The 18827-nt window shown below is 46.4% G+C and overlaps 1 protein-coding gene across 1 annotated transcript in view; it reads left to right on the top strand.

Moving 5' to 3' along the window:
* The first annotated feature begins 11348 nt into the window (after positions 1-11348).
* The window catches only part of LOC137436777 (neuroendocrine convertase 1), a 70572-nt gene continuing 63093 nt past the window's right edge, over positions 11349-18827 (top strand). Inside the window, exon 1 of the mRNA XM_068130864.2 lies at positions 11349-11502. Coding sequence (XP_067986965.2) covers positions 11464-11502 — 39 coding nt within the window. The 5' untranslated portion in view covers positions 11349-11463. The remainder of the gene's footprint in view (positions 11503-18827) is intronic.

The following is an 18827-nucleotide window of genomic DNA, read 5'->3' as shown; positions in this document are numbered from 1 at the left end:
AGGTGCTTCATTGGAGGGAAGGTACGAGAAGGTTTGGTGAATGCTGGAAGGGGCTGATTGGGTGGCGCGCCAAGGCTGACTTCACCGCCGCAGGTGATAAAAGGGCGCTGCACGACATTTTAGGAGCTCTAGCTCTTGCGCTCTCTGGCTGTCTTGATGCTTTACGACGTCTTGTGCTCTCTGCGCTTCCCTTCTTGGACTTGAGAGGTCTTGGTGGTCGTGGTTCACCATCTTCGTGGTGCTTGGAGTGGTGCTTGGTGCTTTTGGTGCTGTGAGCGGGCGGGACCTCGTGTGCGAACGATTTGGAGCTTGGAGCGAGGCATGCCACTGAATCGACGAGGCCGGGGTGAGCGGGTCGTTCGAGGCCTGGTGGCGCATGGGCGGCACCGAACGGAGCCGCGTTTGGACGGCGGACACGACAAGACGACGGACAGTTAAGTCGCACTACATTTCATACACGCCAACACTTTATTTTCCCTTCATTCAACCCTGTGTCCTGTTGTTGAGTCTGGTGTGTGGAATCCCAATATAGGACCATTATTTTATTACCGTCACATTTCTTGTTATCGGGTCCGTGAATAAATCTCCATTTTTGTACATTCTAATTCGTTGTTCGAGTTCATTAATTCCCTACAGGACCGGAGCTGCAGTCGGCACGCTCCAGGTAAGCGCTTTTCCCTCTTCTTCCTCTTCCCTTCTTCTACCCGCAAGCCAAAGCAAAATCCGTGTTTGGTCGTCGCCTCCAGTAGATCCGTTTGGTCCATCCGCGGTCCCTGATGTTAACCAGAGGGATTCGCACGACTGTGCATATATATATATATATATATATATATATATATATATATATATATATTGTTGCGGATATGGGATTTGCATCCATCCATATCCGCTTGTAAATATTCCCCTATTTCCTCAATACTTCCCAACTATCCCCAATCCCCCATTCCCTCGTCCCATTTTCTGTAAACAACACTCTGTAGACCCGACCTCCACCTATTTCCCCCATTAAATGTCGTGCCCAGGTTCACCGCATCTCATGTAAGACAACTATAGGACATCTTGCTAGTTATTCTTAGTCTATGTCAGTTAAGGGCTCGTTTCCATCAATTCTGACCCTTCGTTGCACCAGAATGTGATTGTATGGCACCGTTAGGAAGTTTAGGACCTCCCAATACCTCCCCGCAGCTCTTCCTCACAGTTCAACAACAACAACAACAACAACGAGCGCAGGAAGTGCGCGTCCTCACTCCGGCCTGGTTGGTAGGGGGTGTTGGGAGGGCACCAGGCCTTCCCAACGAGCCGCCATCAAACATGTGCTCTACGGGGTTACCAAATAGGGGCTCCCTGTCAGCTCCTCGTCAAGGGCGGAGCCCGGTAACCCCCGCACCCAATGGAAGCGGCGGACCGGCCCCAGTGGGGTGGAACCAACCAGCCGAGGGCGTGTCACTCCCGGCTGAGCATGCGCGGTGAGAGGGGGGTGACGTCAGATGCGCGCTGAGCTTGGAGAAAGAAAGACGCCACCTCCGAGCGCTGTGAGGCCTCCCCGCATCTTCTCGACCGTGCTTTATCCTGTCCCCGAGCCAAGGTGCACCTTGTGCCATCGAACTACCTGTCCCTCCCTGCCATCAATCCCTGTGTAAGTCTGCCTTGTTCCGTTTGTCTGTGGTCTGTCTGGGCTAAGATAAGACGGTAATTAAGTGCCCATCTCTTCTGTGTCTTTACCTCACTGCCTTGTAATCTACCCCTTTTCTCCACCACTGTAATTATACCCTCCTCCGGAGGTCTTGAGAACTGTACCCCTTGCGTTGTTTCCTCTTTCCCAGTCGTCGTGTCCTTTCTACCATTGATTTGGCATAGCGCGATTTGGCCAACGTCTGGGTGAATCGGGTGAGTTGGGGAAGAATCGGGGAAACTGTTAGGTCGCGGCAATACCACCGCTCGGTAAATAACATCTAAACCGCGGACTGTAACAATTGGTGTCTGGGAGTGAGATACGGACCCGAAGCGCGCTTAACGCGCTCAAAATTACAAGTCACCGAAATTTGATTTTGTTTTACAAAAACCCGAATTTTGAAAGTCGCGCTATGGGCAGGACAAAGACGACATCGCAGGTATGCCGGAGGTTTTATTGGGTGAATATGGGGTGCGACATACAGGACTGGTGTCGGAGATGCGACGCCTGTACTGCCAAAAAGGGACCAGCACGGAGGATGACGGCCCCCCTTCAATTACACCAGGTGGGGGCCCCCCTAGAGCGGGTGGCCATGGATATCCTAGGCCCACTACCCCGCACCCGCCTAGGTAATAAGTACATCCTCGTTGTGATGGACTACTTCACCAAGTGGCCGGAGGCCTACGCCCTCCCCAACCAAGAAGCAGGGGTGGTAGCGCAGGCCTTCGTGGAAGGATTTGTGTGCCGGCATGGGATTCCGCAGGAGTTGCACACCGACCAGGGACGAAATTTTGAGAGCAAATTGCTAAAAGATGTGTGCAGTCTCCTGTCAATTCGGAAAACAAGAACAACGCCTTTAAGACCTCAATCTGACGGGATGGTGGAAAGATTCAACCTAACTTTAATCCAACAACTGGCACTGTTCACCGCCACCCGTCAGGATGACTGGGTCGAACATCTCCCTTATTTGCTCATGGCCTACCGAACCAGCCAGCACGGGGCCACCGCATGCAGTCCAGCGTTGCTTATGTATGGGCGGGAGTTACGGGCTCCCGCCGACTTGCTATGCGGTCCCGTGCCAGACACAGTGGTTAACCCGCCGAGGGAGGGGTACGCACGTCACCTAGAGGAAGGCATGGAGCTAGTCCATGCCTTCGCCCGCCGCCAACTCCATCTGGCGGGTGAAAAGATGAAGCGCAGGTATGACCACCGGAGCCAGGGGAGTCAGTACACTCCGGGGATGAAGATTTGGTTCTTCAATCCCCGGAGGAGGAAGGGTAGGTGCCCGAAACTCACCTCTCCCTGGCAAGGCCCGGGGGTCGTCCTGTCGCAAGTCTGTGACGTGGTAGTAAAAATCAAAATGGGGCCACGAGCCCTCCCTCGGATCGTCCACGCCGACCGGATAAAGCCTTACACCGGCGAGCAGGCGCCCCCGTGGATTGCCTCGGCTTTAGATGCCGAGGCGGGACCCAGTACCTCTGAATAAGGGGGGCTTATTAGTGCCAGAGGACTGGGGGATTGATGAGCGATGGGCCCGGTGGGTAAGGGTGGCATCCCTGCCACCCTTCCCATGATTGGGGCAAATGCGCTATAGATTATGGGGTGTATGGCAGTGAAAACTAGCCCGGGTGGGTTAGGTTATATTGATAGGGACTAGAGGTGACTATGGGTGACAAGATTTAAGTAAGAGACTTGGTACCTGTAGTGGGGACGTAGTAGCTTAGTGTTTGATAATGACGTGGGAGCGCTGAGTGTAATGGAAGACGGAGGAGCGCGAGTTTTAGAAGGGAGTAGACAGAGCAGATGATGCAGTATGAATGGAAGTGCTGGTGAGCAGCTTCAAATGAGGCATCGGTGAGGAAATGCTCCGAGGTGTGTGTGAGTGTACAAGTGATGAATGAGAGAGCATTGCGGATGAGTGTCATGGTGAGTAGTGAGTGTTGTGGATCAGCGCGAATGCGCTTGGGGGAGAGAAGGGTGCAGGCGGCACCAAGTATGAGAGCACAGGTGTGCAAGTACAGGTGTGTGAAATATATGGAGCAGAGAATGAGTGGTGTGGAGAGAGTTGGAGTAAGTGGTACGGAGTGGTGTGCATGGTGCGAAGGTGTGGATGGGGGAAGAGTGGACCCCTTTCACGAGTACCCGGGGAGGGTAGTTTAAAGAGTAGTTAGAAGGTATAGGTAAATTGTGGTTGGATATTGGCATCTGTGGTGCGGGTGGAAGAATGATGATTGGATGGGTGCATTAGTGTTGTGGAAATGGCTGGGCGTGTAGCCTGTTAGTGCGTGTAGTTGGTTTGGGCACTCCACCACTGTGAGGATGTCGGCCAGGTGAGGCCGCAGGTAGGCTCTGGGAGCCGGTAGAGTTGTTGTGGATGGGGCCCGAGGATCCGGAGGACGGACCCGGGTAGCCCAGTGCCAGAGGGCACCAAGGAGTGACAGAGCCAGGAGGGGCCTTCCCCAGTTAGTTAGGTTAGGGTGAGGAGCTAGGTAAGCTCGGGTGGCAACTGCAGTGGTGGAGGTGTGCAGGTGGGTCGACCTGCTGGGAGAGCTACACGTCGCAGCCCAGAAATTGCGCAAGGGCACCGGGAGATGAATCGGGGGAGTGAGACCCCAAATTGAGAAGCACCACAGTTTGGTCAATGGGAATTGGTTTTTAGAACCCATAGTGTAAGTTGGCCAATGGATTGGCAGGGAAAGACCCCGGGTAATGTAAAGTTGTTAAAGTCATTTAGGAAATAGTTAGGATTGATGAACCTGTCGCACCATACGCAGCCACTTACCTGAGGTGATGCTGATGACTCCACACCTGTGTTTTCTTTGTTTTGTGTTGCAGGAAAGGAGAATTGCTGTTTGGATTTGTGAGACGCATCACGACGTGGATGAGACATTGGGGTGATTCCATCTCTCCCTCCTTAGGAGGGACTGATGATGAATTGGTGATGGCAGATTTTGATGAGAGTTGGAAATGGCAAATTTGATTGGTTAGGAGGGAGAGAAGACGAATTTGGTTTATGGGAGGAACGGGGAAGACAGTAGGGACGTTGTTGATGTGTAAAGTAGATGTTTATGGGTAGTGTTGTGTTTTGTGGATACAGTAAGGGGTAAGGGAGGGGCAATGTAGGTTACCTGGTGGGGGGGGGGGGGCGTACGGTAGGAACGTACCTGTCTCACCTGGTCCCATGTGCCCCCAGTGTGCATTACCTTGTATTGCGTGCACTTTTGCGCCCTTACCACCTTACTCACTTGTCTTCTTTTGTCTCCCACCTCCGAGGATCTGGCTTTGGGGCAGAGAGAGAGGAGAGAGAGGTGCTGGCTCCGCAGTTGTGGGCCTGTACTTCCGCTGCTTGCTGCCTGGATCGATACACCATATGGACCGCAATTTTTGTGGCCGCCCACAATGGACCGCAGTTCTTTTGCGGTCAAGCACCACCCGTGGATGGACCTCTGGGTCAACGTGGCACCTATGCCATACAGGTGAACCACTTTTAGTTGGCCCCCCTGACGGCCACAATTCAGAAATGGACGCGGTTGGCGCCTTTCTTTATTTCTAAAGAAGCCAGAAGGCCAAGTGCACTCCATGAAGGCAAGACCAGCGGCAGAACATCGGCCGGCTGCGACACCACCGGTGACCATGGACACTTAATTGTGCATTTTTATGAACACTTTATTGGTGCACCGGATGGTGCTGACTGTGCGTAATGGGGTGGTGCTTTTGGTGCTTGCACGGGGTGCTCTGCACATTATTAAAGGCCGTAGGGCCACAGGGCACTCGTGGGTTGGTGTATCGATGCTGGCATGCGTGCTCTCCCTATGCATAACATCTGCATGTGTTCCTCAAAGAACAGGTCCTGGATCGTAGTGTAAATATCAGTGTTGTATAAATAATGCTCCCTACCAGCTGTATGTTTAGTTTGAGGATGCTTTCCGCGATTCGGTTATCCTGTGGGTGTGTTTCTGTTAGGAGAAGGATGCAACGTCGCAGGGGGACATATTTACTCATTTGTGAACATCTGTAAAACTGTCGCACTCAGGGTTGAGTTAATAGTAGAGGGAACTACATCTGAGTGCCACACTAAAGTAGGTAAAAATTTATCGGGTCGGGGGGCCCCGAGGTAGAGAAGGGTGCAGTGTTGCGGATATGGGATTTGCATCCATCCATATCCGCTTGTAAATATTCCCCTATTTCCTCAATACTTCCCAACTATCCCCAATCCCCCATTCCCTCATCCCATTTTCTGTAAACAACACTCTGTAGACCCGACCTCCCCCTATTTCCCCCATTAAATGTCGTGCCCAGGTTCACCGCATCTCATGTAAGACAACTATAGGACATTTTGCTAGTTATTCTTAGTCTATGTCAGTTAAGGACTCGTTTCCATTAATTCTGACCCTTCGTTGCACCAGAATGTGATTGTATGGCACCGTTAGGAAGTTTAGGACCTCCCAATACCTCCCCGCAGCTCTTCCTCACAGTTCAACAACAACAACAACAACGAGCGCAGGAAGTGCGCATCCTCACTCCGGCTTGGTTGGTAGGGGGTGTTGTGAGGGCACCAGGCCTTCCCAACGAGCCGCCATCAAACATGTGCTCGACGGGGTTACCAAATAGGGGCTCCCTGTCAGCTCCTCGTCAAGGGCGGAGCCCGGTAACCCCCGCACCCAATGGAAGCGGCGGACCGGCCCCAGTGGGGTGGAACCAACCAGCCGAGGGCGTGTCACTCCCGGCTGAGCATGCGCGGTGAGAGGGGGGTGACGTCAGATGCGCGCTGAGCTTGGAGAAAGAAAGACGCCACCTCCAAGCGCTGTGAGGCCTCCCCGCATCTTCTGGACCGTGCTTTATCCTGTCCCCGAGCCAAGGTGGACATTGGGCCATCGATCTACCTGTCCCTCCCTGCCATCAATCCCTGTGTAAGTCTGCCTTGTTCCGTTTGTCTGTGGTCTGTCTGGGCTAAGATAAGACGGTAATTAAGTGCCCATCTCTTCTGTGTCTTTACCTCACTGCCTTGTAATCTACCCCTTTTCTCCACCACTGTAATTATACCCTCCTCTGGAGGTCTTGAGAACTGTACCCCTTGCGTCGTTTCCTCTTTCCCAGTCGTCGTGTCCTTTCTACCATTGATTTGGCATAGCGCGATTTGGCCAACGTCTGGGTGAATCGGGTGAGTTGGGGAAGAATCGGTGAAACTGTTAGGTCGCGGCAATACCACCGCTCGGTAAATAACATCTTTAACCGCGTCCGTAACAATATATATGTTGTTACGGTTCTAGGCCGCCCTTCCTCCCCTTACCAAGGGGGGATTAATCCCTTTGTTCTTTCTGGGCTTGGCGGAACTGAGGCTTGACACGTCCCTTCCTGGCAAACGCAGAGTAGGGTTGCGGGACCAATTCTCGCTCGTACCTAATTCCCTGCGCTGCCAAGGAAGCGAGGAAGCAAGCCTCGCACGAGCCACGTGTGGTTTGATTACGCTGAGCGGATTGAGTACCACGTGGTCCGTGCAGTCTTAGTTAGTGGAACCCGATTCGAGCGATCTATTCGTACCACGCTTAGCCAATGAAGAAACCACAGGAACGATGGAATGGAAGAAAGGAAGAACACAGGTTTAATTATTCCCACACGTACAGTCACATGAAAAAGTAAGTACACCCCTTGTAAAGTGTTGACTTTTTCAACATATTTCAACATACAGCTATTTGATCTTCATTTCAACAATACTGATAGATAAAGGTGATATAATATAACAAATATCATGAAACATTTACATTTTGTAGTCCATTGTATAATTTAAATAAACATAAATGCAAATTTAACATGTAGAAAAAGTAAGTACACCCCTACATTTATCACTACTTCAAATACCTAAAATTAGAATCAGGTGTACCAGCTCAGGTGCAAATGATTAGAACATCGTTGGAGAGGATCTTGGAGGAACCTGTCTTATTTAAACCTCAGACATTTCGTTTGGTTTGCTCTTTGTTGTTGAAGTGTGCGGCGTCACCATGCCGAGATCAAAAGAGCTCGCTGAGGCCTTAATAAAGAAGGTTATAGATGCCTACGAGTCTGGGAAGGGATTTAAAAAGATATCCAAACAATTTGAAATCAATTATTCGACTGTCTGGAAGATCATCTACAAGTGGAGAAGATACCAAACAACTGCCAACTTGTTCAGGCCAGGCCGTCCCAGCAAGTTCAGCCCGAGAGCAGACCGCAAGAAGCTGAAAGAAGTCTCTAAGGACCCCAGAATGTCATCATGCGACCTACAGGTAGCTCTTGCCACTTTTGATGTCAAAGTGCACGAGTCTACCATTAGAAAGAGGCTCCACAAATTTGATCTACATGGGAGGTGTGTCAGGCGGAAGCCTTTGCTGTCCAGAAAGAACATCAGGGAAAGACTAAAGTTTGCCAATGAACACCTCGGCAAAGACCAGCACTTGTGGAACAATGTGCTCTGGACACATGAGTCAATGGTAGAGCTATTTGGCCACAGTTCCAGAAGACACGTTTGGCGAAAACCAAAGACAGCATTTGACCACAAGAACCTGATACCAACTGTAAAGCATGGTGGTGGAAATATTATGGTTTGGGGCAGCTTTGCTGCATCAGGGCCTGGGCAGCTTACCATCATAGAATCCACTATGAATTCTTCATTGTACCAGAGGGTGCTTGAGGATAATGTGAGCCCATCTGTCGGAAAGTTGAAGCTCAACCGAAGGTGGACCTTGCAACATGACAATGACCCTAAACGTACCAGTAAATCCACCAAGGAATGGCTGAAAAGAAAGAAATGGAGGCTTCTGGAATGGCCAAGTCAAAGCCCGGATCTAAATCCCATCGAGATGTTGTGGGGGGATTTGAAAGAAGCTGTGCATGCAAGAAACCCTCAAACATCGCACAGCTGAAAGAATTCGGCATGGAGGAGTGGGCAACAATTTCTCCCAGTCGATGTCAGAGACTGGTAGACAGTTATAAGAAACTTCTACTTGAGGTTGTTTCTGACAAAGGTTGCAATACCACCTATTAGAGCCAAGGGTGTACTTACTTTTTCCACATGCGAAATTTGCATTTATGTTTATTTACATTGTACAATGGACTACAATATGTAAATGTTTCATGATATTTGTTATATTATATCACCTTTATCTATCAATATTTTTAAAATGAAGATCAAATAGCTGTATGTTGAAATATGTTGAAAAGGTCAAAACTTTACATGGGGTGTACTTACTTTTTCACGTGGTAAGTGAACTTTACATGGTAAGCTCGTGCTTACCTCGTGACACAGGGCAACACTTAATCAGTCTTATCTTATCCCCCGGACTCGGGCTGGTCACACTCACACAGGGAATTGCAGATGGGTTGATGTTCAGCAAAACGCGTCGACGTGGTCGTCCAGAGACGGCCCCCGTCCGGCTCTCCATGGTCCCAGCACATCCCGTGAAGATGGCAGCAGGCAAAGGCAGGAACGTCGTAGCGCGTCTCCCGAACAAGGCAGATGATGACGCAGAACGGCAAATGTGGGACTCTCAGCGCGGCTGGCGATTACACAGCCGTTCTCACTCGTGCGTCTTAATGCACCGTATATGGATCTGCCTCAAACTCACCTGAGCGTCACTTATCAAAGCGCGTATTTCGGTTCAGGTGCGTCTGGCTTCGCCAGCATATCTTTCACAGTTCTCTGATGCTCACAACTCCTCTTCCTCGATCCTCTTGGTTGGTCACTGCGCACGAGTTCTCCCTGGGCAAGTCCTTCGTTCATCGACGAGAGTCCTCTAGTCCTTTCACCAATCCTTTTCACGAGAGTCCTCTTTACTGCTGCGTGTGCACGAGTCCTTCGCTTCAGTCCTCTCACGCTAGTCCTTCGCTTCAGTCCTTTCGAGGGCTTTGCATGATGGGTTATATAGCTACGGCCCCGAATCTTCTGGAACCCTCTCGAACCTTCTCACCACGCCCTGTGACGCAACGCCGCCGCCACCACCTCTGAGCCCTGATTGGCGGCTCGTGCTTACCGTCAGCGCTTCTGCCGCTCCGCCTTCGGCTCCGCCCCGACCCTCCTAGTCTGCCTCGTGTTAATTCGCCCAAAATGAACCAAAGTTAGCGCAAAGGGGCATGAGGCTAGGGTAGCTGGAAAGTCGGTAGAAGTAGGGCCTATTCTCTGGACTCTACTCAACGCAGGACTAACAATGGAAATAGACTAAGCTCACAAATACTAAGACATAACTATACTATGCGAGGCTACATGTTGCTTGTGTGACTAACTATGAGGGGGAAATTTTAACCTTTATTAAACTCACTGTACAAACTCAAAACCGCAACAATATATATATATATATATATATATATATATATATATATACATATATATATATATATATATATATATATATATACATACATACATACATATATATATATATATATATATATATATATATATATATATATATATATACATATATATATATATATATATATATATATATATATATATATATATATATATATATATATATATATATATATATACATATATATATTGATGTGTGTGTAATGCTTGTTTGCGTTAACTGCCTCCACCCGCATTGTGCTTCAAATGTGATGCAGTCATGAATACAGATTCTTATTGGAGTATTTTCCATTAACATTCCTTTAAATCAGAAATTTAACGAATTTTCCAGCATAGGAAAACGAAATATCAGACACTTAATTCTCCATTTCACATGGGACATCTATTTATTAAATACATTCCTCTTCCATTTCTCTCCCCGAAGCGCTGTCCGCGGTGCTGACGCTGTACAGTTCCTTTTTTAACCGGAGCTGCGTCATCGTCGAGGTCGAGTCAGCTCACTCATGTACCCGATCCCCAAAGCGTGAGCGTCACTCGGACGGAATTTCTGCCTCTTCAGGTGCATGAGCATCGCATCGTGCGTCACGGGTGCACGCTTGGCGTGGGAGGACACCAGGGAGAGGAAGGGGTTGAGTGTGTGGGTATGGGGGAGGAGGGGAGTTTAGCACGCTGAGTGCGTATAACTGATGAGGCCGTTTGTAGTCGACTGTCAGGTCCATTGAGACATCGAGTTTAATAAGCATTAAAAAAAGGAAAGATATCTGGTGGATGAAGTAAAAGGAGAGGACGTTTGAATAAAGAATAAGGTGCCTTAATGATTGGATATTGTGAGCTCCAGAAGGTGCGAAGAAGGGACTTTCATTCAACAACGATCTGCATTTATGGCGAAAACTCAAGAATACATTCGATAAGGATGAATGGGGAGTGGGTATGAGATGATGAGCAAGTATGTTTAAATGAATAGAAGTGTTTGAGGAGGATGTGTGGGTGCTTTGAGAGGAGGAGCAAGGGGACTTCAATGAGCGAGGAGAATGTGAGGGGGAGGTGGGAGCCTTGGTGTGCGATGAGTAAGGAGGTTTAAATAAATGGAAGAAGAGGATGAGGAAAGGCGGGGTATGGGTAGAGTGGGGCGGAATTATATCTGGTTGTGGGAGCGGTTCTGGCCACGCTCTCGCTCTCACGATCACTGGGGGGTGAACGTTGTCCCACACTACCTCAACCCCCTTTATAAACCAGCCCAACTCCTCCCTTCGGGTTGTCATCTGCCCGGTATTTCCCTCATCTGGGGTCCATCCAGTCTTTGCTCCGGAGGGTCCGCACAGCCATCCCCATGGCTTCACCCACAGCTCTCACGCTCATCGTGCTCCTTGTGAGTGCGGCGGGCAGTGCGAGACAGTACTTGAACCAGTGGGCTATCGAGGTGCCGGGAGGACTCACCGAGGCGAGGATGCTTGCTATGGAGCTTAGTTACCATCTCATCGGACAGGTGGGCATATTGTCTCGTGGGTCTTATCTTCAGAGTATGTCTATGCTACATCAGTGATTTCAAAACATCTGCTCAATAAGGATGAACAACAACAGCGGTTTTGGTGCTGATAAAAATAATCAACACTGATGTAAAGGGTTTGTTGAAAACTTTCTTTAGGAATTGCCACATTGGATTTTCTAAGGCTTTGCCATTTCGGGAACACCGTGCGTGATCCATCTACTGAGATCACACCTGTTGGATAACATTGTCCATGGTGCTGAAACAAAACGCCTTTCATTAAAAACACGAATGCCTTATTATCATCAAATATATGATGACTTGCAGAGCAATCCCAATAAATGTATTTGCATACAGAGTAATCCCAACCAATGTATTTGTATACAGAGCATTCCCAATAAATGTATTTGCATACAGAGTAATCCCAACCAATGTATTTGTATACAGAGCATTCCCAATAAATGTATTTGTAAACAGAGCAATCACAATAAATGTATTAATATATAGAGCAATTCCAGTAATTGTATTTGTATGCAGAGTAATCCCAATAAATGTATTTGCATACAGAGTAATCCCAACCAATGTATTTGTATACAGAGCATTCCCAATAAATGTATTTGTAAACAGAGCAATCACAATAAATGTATTAATATATAGAGCAATTCCAGTAATTGTATTTGTATGCAGAGTAATCCCAATAAATGTATTTGTATACAGAGTAATACCAATAAATGTATTTGTACATGGAGTAATCCCAATAAATGTATTTGTGTACAGAGTAATCCAAAAAGATGTATTTGTGAGAAGCGTAACCCCAGTAAATGTATTTATACACCGAGTAAACCCAGTAAATATATTTATACATGGAGTAATCCCAATAAATGTATTTGTATACAGAGTAATCCCAATAAATGGATTTGTACATAGAGTAATCCCAATAAATGGATTTGTATCCAGAATAATCCCAATAAATGTATTTGTATACAGAGTAATCCCAATAAATGTGTTTGCATATCGAGCAATCCCAGTAAATGTATTTGCATACAGAGTAATCCCAATAAATGTATTAATACATAAAGTAATCCCAACAAATGTATTTGCATACAGAGTAATCCCAATAGATGTATTTGTATACAGCGTAACCCCAGTAAATGTATTTATACACCGAGTAAACCCAGTAAATATATTTATACATCGAGTAATCCCAATAAATGTATTTGTATACAGAGTAATCCCAATAAATGTATTTGTATACAGAGTAATACCAATAAATGTATTTGTACATAGAGTAATCCCAATAAATGTATTTGTATACAGAGTAAATGTATTTATACACTGAGTAAACCCAGTAAATATATTTATACATGGAGTAATCCCAATAAATGTATTTGTATACAGAGTAATCCCAATAAATGGATTTGTACATAGAGTAGTCCCAATAAATGTATTTGTATCCAGAATAATCCCAATAAATGTATTTGTATACAGAGTAATCCCAATAGATGTATTTGTGTGCAGCGTAACCCCAGTAAATGTATTTATACACCGAGTAAACCCAGTAAATATATTTATACATGGAGTAATCCCAATAAATGTATTTGTATGCAGAGTAATCCCAACCAATGTATTTGTATACAGAGCATTCCCAATAAATGTATTTGCATACAGAGTAATCCCAACCAATGTATTTGTATACAGAGCATTCCCAATAAATGTATTTGTAAACAGAGCAATCACAATAAATGTATTAATATAAAGAGCAATTCCAGTAATTGTATTTGTATGCAGAGTAATCCCAATAAATGTATTTGCATACAGAGTAATCCCAACCAATGTATTTGTATACAGAGCATTCCCAATAAATGTATTTGTATGCAGAGTAATCCCAATAAATGGATTTGTACATAGCATAATCCCAATAAATGTATTTGTATCCAGAATAATCCCAATAAATGTATTTGAATACAGAGCAATCCAAATAAATGTGTTTGCATCCAGAGCAATCCCAGTAAATGTATTTGCATACAGAATAATCCCAATAAATGTGTTAATACATAAAGTAATCCCAACAAATGTATTTGCATACAGAGTAATCCCAATAGATGTATTTGGATACAGCGTAACCCCAGTAAATGTATTTATACACCGAGTAAACCCAGTAAATATATTTATACATAGAGTAATCCCAATAAATGTATTTGCATACAGAGTAATCCCAATAAATGTATTTGCATACAGGGTAATCCCCACAAATGTATTTGCATACAGAGTAATCCCAACAAATGTATTTGCATACAGAGTAATCCCAATAAATGTATTTGCATACAGGGTAATCCCAATAAATGTATTTGCATACAGAGTTATCCCAGTAAATGTATTTGCATACAGAGTAATCCCAATAAATGTATTTGCATACAGAGTAATCCCAATAAATGTATTTGCATACAGAGTAATCCCAACAAATGTATTTGCATACAGAGTAATCCCAATAAATGTATTTGCAAACAGGGTAATCCCAATAAATGTATTAATATATAAAGTGATCCCAATAAATGTATTTGTACATAGAGTAATCCCAATAAATGTATAAATATGTAGAGTAAGCATTATTGTATACAGCGTAATCCCAACATATTAATACTGTATATAGAATAAATGTATTAATATATAGAGTAAGTAAACCTGTCTCCCTCCTCCAAATCCTGGTGGCATCTGGTCAAATCTGTTTCTGGTGTTTGTTCCCCCTCCATCCCCTCTCTTACCTCAAACGGCTACACAGCTGACTCCGCACGTGAAGAAAGCTGAATGCCTCAACTTGGTGTTTGCCTCATAATATTGTGTCCCAAAACGATCTCTCTCTGTACCCACCGTTACCCAGTCGAACTCGGCTGCTCCTGGACTCTGTGTCCTTCTCTCCTGACAAGGTGGAGAAGTTTTTGTCAAACCTAGACTCTGATTCTGCAACTGGACCTGACAGCATCAGCCCAAGGGTCCAAAATTCCTGCTCTGCCGCTCTATCTCACCCTCTCTCTATTCTCTTCACCCTCTCTTTTGCTCAAGGTCATCTGCCATCTGCTTGGAAATCAGCAAACATTACCGCTTTACACAAAAAAGGTGCAAAAACAGATCCTTGCAACTACAGACCAATCAGCCTGCTCCCAATTATCAGCAAGGTCATGGAATCCATCATTGCTTCGGATATCAAATCCTTCCTCTTCTCCAATGGCTTGATCTTAGATCATCAATTTGGATTCAGACCAGGTCATTCTACTCTGGACATGCTGCTTCTGCTGTCTCAACAATGGATGGAGGTCCTCAATGCCAAACAGGAAATCAGAGCTGTCTCCCTTGACATATCTCGTGCCTTCGATACGATCAATAAATGTATTTGTATACAGAGTAATCCCAATAAATGTATTTGTACATAGAGTAATCCCAATAAATGTATTTGTACACAGAGTAGCCCCAATAAAAAATTTTGTATACAGAGCGCAAGAAACTTGATAACTAAGTGCACCCCTGCAAAACTGGAGGTTCCTGGAAATATTATGAAGGTGATTTGTGCTAAACATTGTTTAAATATATAATTCAATCTATAATAATAAAAGGCAGTGTCTGTGTGTGTCTGTGTGTGCGTGTCTCTGTGTGTGTCTGTGTCTCTGTGTGTGTCTGTGTCTCTGTGTGTGTCTGTGTGTGTGTCTGTGTGTGTGTCACTGTGTCTCTCTGTGTTTGTGTCCATGTGTGTGTGTCCATGTGTGTGTGTCCATGTGTGTGTGTCCATGTGTCTGTTTGTGTGTCCATCTCCTCCATAACTCCAAAACCATGCAAACTAGCAGCCCTGAAGTTTGCATGTATACTTCTCAACTTCCAAGGGATTGCATGAATGAAAACTGGGTGTTTGCATGTGTTGTTGAAGATAACTTACACTCACAGGCTTACCTTTGGTCAGCCTGCATTCAGATCACTCAACTTGGGGTCTTAAATCCGCCATTTTGTCGGCTCAACTAAAATATGCCTTGCCTCAGAACATGTCAGTTTCTGTGCATTAAAGCTTCATATCCACAAATGGTAATATAGCTGATCTTCATACCTACCAATCGCTCAATTCATGTATACATCACAATGCTTATAAACGCCGGGGTTTGTGCTTTCATTTGATTTCCACAAACTCGGAAAAAATTACAGAGAAACAATCTGCTTCTGATAATTATTCTTTTTCAAACTCGCCCCCTCCCATCCCATCCCAACCTCCACCCCATCCCCTCCCACATGCCTCATAAAAGGGTTAGAGTTGTCCGCAAACTCCTAAAACATTACGGATAAATAATCTGTTTCTGATAATTCTTCAAACTCGCCCTCCCCTCCTCCACATGTATGTAGTGTGATGTGCGGTGCCTTTAACGGTGCCTCGACTGCTAAAGATGTTTGTGGTATTTTATTTCCCTCCTCGAACGAATTAACCAGCAGGATTGACATTGAGGTTTCCACAGCCGAGCCTGGTTACTTCGTGGGAAAATCTCTGAGTTATAAAGGCAACGACAGCACAAATGAACTCCAAGTGCTCATCATTGAATGCCTGATCTTCAGAAGTATAAATCGCTAATCGCTTGCCTAGCCAGCCGTTGCTTGTCAACCGTCTCATTGGAGTGCTTTCTTGAGTGCTGAAGCCACTTGGCGAGCGCTATGCGATTGTATTGGTGACTGGCAGGGTTACCTGGCTTTGCTCTGGGGGGGGGGGGAGGGTGAGAGGGAATGGGGTAGTGGGATAGGGAACTGAGAAGGAAGGGGCAAGAGTGCTGGCGAGGTGGGGGCAGAAGGATTTATTGAAAATGGTAAGTCGAGGTAATGTCGGTGGGCAAAAGGGTCTTAAAGGGTCTTTGGGGTCTTCAAAGTCTTGAGGGTCTTCAGGGTGTTAAGGATCTTTGAGGTCTTAAAGAGTATTCAGGATCTTAAGGGTCTTTGGGTCTTAAAGGCCTTGAATGATCTTAGGGGTGTTTAAGAATCTTAGGGATCTTTGGGGTCTTTAAGGCCGATGTGGTGGATGAAAATACCCTTAGAAACAATCCCCAGGTTGGACTTGGTGTGTGCCAAATTTGTTGGTTTTCACCCCATTGGTCTTTACAAAAAACGCGACCAGACAGACAGACATCCTATTAATTTTATTTATTGGACTACTGGGGCACCCGTGGGAAACCTATGGGCATAGACATGTGTAACATTTGGACATCTTGAGTTAGATGCTGCACGAAGAGTTTTTTTTTTGTATATTTAGTCTAGGCTGGTATAATAGCTAACACATAGAACATATTGTTATGGATCCGGGGGACGGCACTCCCGTTAGCAAGGGGGGGTCAATCCCCTTGTCCTGTTAAGCTGGCCGTCCGCCGGTCCTGGAAGCATGACGTCACTTCCGGTCGGTGGTGAGTAGGGTTGTAAGCCCAATCCATCCTACTACCTAATTACCACCACCGGCCGTAAGCGAGGAGATACTCCCACGCGGGCCGCAGCGTGAATGGATGCGTCGAGCGAAGCGAGCTGCGACTTGGGCCGTTAACAAAGGACTAAACCCGACTCCGAGCGTTGGCCGAATCGTGCCACAGGTACTCAATTGGGAAGGGACTAAAGCGATCGGGGGAAGAAGAAACCAAAGTAAAGGAAGAACAAATATTTATTAATTATGTACACGAAACCCGAAGAGGAAATGAAAGAAGGGCATTTACAAGGAGAGGAAGAAGCAGATACACAGGGCAGCCTTAAAACAGTCTTATATTACCATATGCCCAAACAGAACAAACAGACTTACACGGATAGGGAATGGCAGGAAGGAATGGCTGGAAGGGGGAGAAGGTCCAAGCAGATGGCAGGGCAGGAAGGTCTGGGCAGATGCGCAGCGTCGAGGTCCGCTCCAGTCCACGCTCCGGTCCACGCTCTGGGCTTGAGGCGAAACCCGGCGGCGGCTGCACGTATGGTTTCACGCGGTCGGACAATGTGAATATATGGCGGTATTGTCGTCGTCAACGGACCCACTCTCCTGCCTTACGATTCAGCGTGTTCTCCTCTGGTACCTTGCACTTCGGACCTTCGCACTCATCTCTTGAAGCAGTCCCTCGCAGCCGCTTTTATTGGGTGTTCTTGTATCCAGCCGCCGGCTCCTAGGACACGCCTACCGGTCGGCTCACCTCGGCCCCGGTTGGCCGGCAAGGGCTCGCTGGCTCCACCTCTTGATGAGACATTGACAGGCCACGCCTCATTCCTGGCGCTCGAACCCCCTCCTCCCCTTTTTTCCTCCAGATTACCGCGTGTTCAATGGCGGCTTGGGGCCAGCAAACAAACCAAAACAAACGCTACTGCACTTTGAAGAGCGGGAGATGATTGGGGATAATTGAAGGGGCCTATCTTATTTGATTAATGCAACGCAGATTCAACTATTGGGAACAGATCCTTAACGAAAACACATAATAATGAGATAACTACAGATAGGTCCTATGGTGTTCTACGCATTGTACATGGACTAACTGGGGTGCAATCTTTACAAAGGGGGATATTTACAAGAATTATTATTTTACAAAGTGAAGGTTCTAAAAACCGCAACACAGCACCCGTCTCTCCTCCAGGGCCGTCCCGGCCCGAAAGAACTTTAACTTAATGTGACACTCAGGTGTAGTAACCCTCTACTATTAACCTTACCCTGAGTGCAACAGTTTAAAAACAATTAAGTATGTCCCCCTGCTGCGTTGCATCCTACCTAACAGATTCACGCCCACAGGATAACTGAATCACGGAATTGTCTTCAAACTACACATAAAGCCGGTGGGGAGCATTATTTACAAGACACTAATTATGTACACTGCAAACCCAGGACCTGTCTTTTGGGAGACAAAAATATGTTTTGAAAGAGGAAGGAGCAAGCACTGCACTGTACCGATACACCATACCCACATGCCCGGGGATGCACAATTGATATTGCAGTGCACCCCCGAGCACAAGAGCATTACAATTCACCAAAAAGCACCAATCAGCACCAAAAGCACGAAAAGCACCATCCAGTGCTCATTTCACACGTCATCACATTTCAATAATAAACAAACGCATGACTCTCTTCTCAGCTCCTGCTCTGCTGGGCCGATGTTTCTTGATGTTATTCTTGATGTTGACTCTTCTTGTGGCTTGCTGCCTATTTGTAATAATAAAAAGGCACACAACGCATCCATTTTTTTTAATATTTATGGCCAACAGGGGCCAACTAAGGGTGGTCCACCTGTATGGCATAGGGGCCACCTCACCGTGGTCCGCAAGCAAGCTTTTGTCTGGCCACCATGGCCAGT

The sequence above is a fragment of the Myxine glutinosa genome, chromosome 11 (assembly GCF_964187855.1).
Source record: "Myxine glutinosa chromosome 11, kmMyxGlut1.1, whole genome shotgun sequence".
Lineage (NCBI taxonomy): Eukaryota > Metazoa > Chordata > Myxini > Myxiniformes > Myxinidae > Myxine > Myxine glutinosa.
This window is presented reverse-complemented; position numbering and strand designations above follow the sequence as displayed.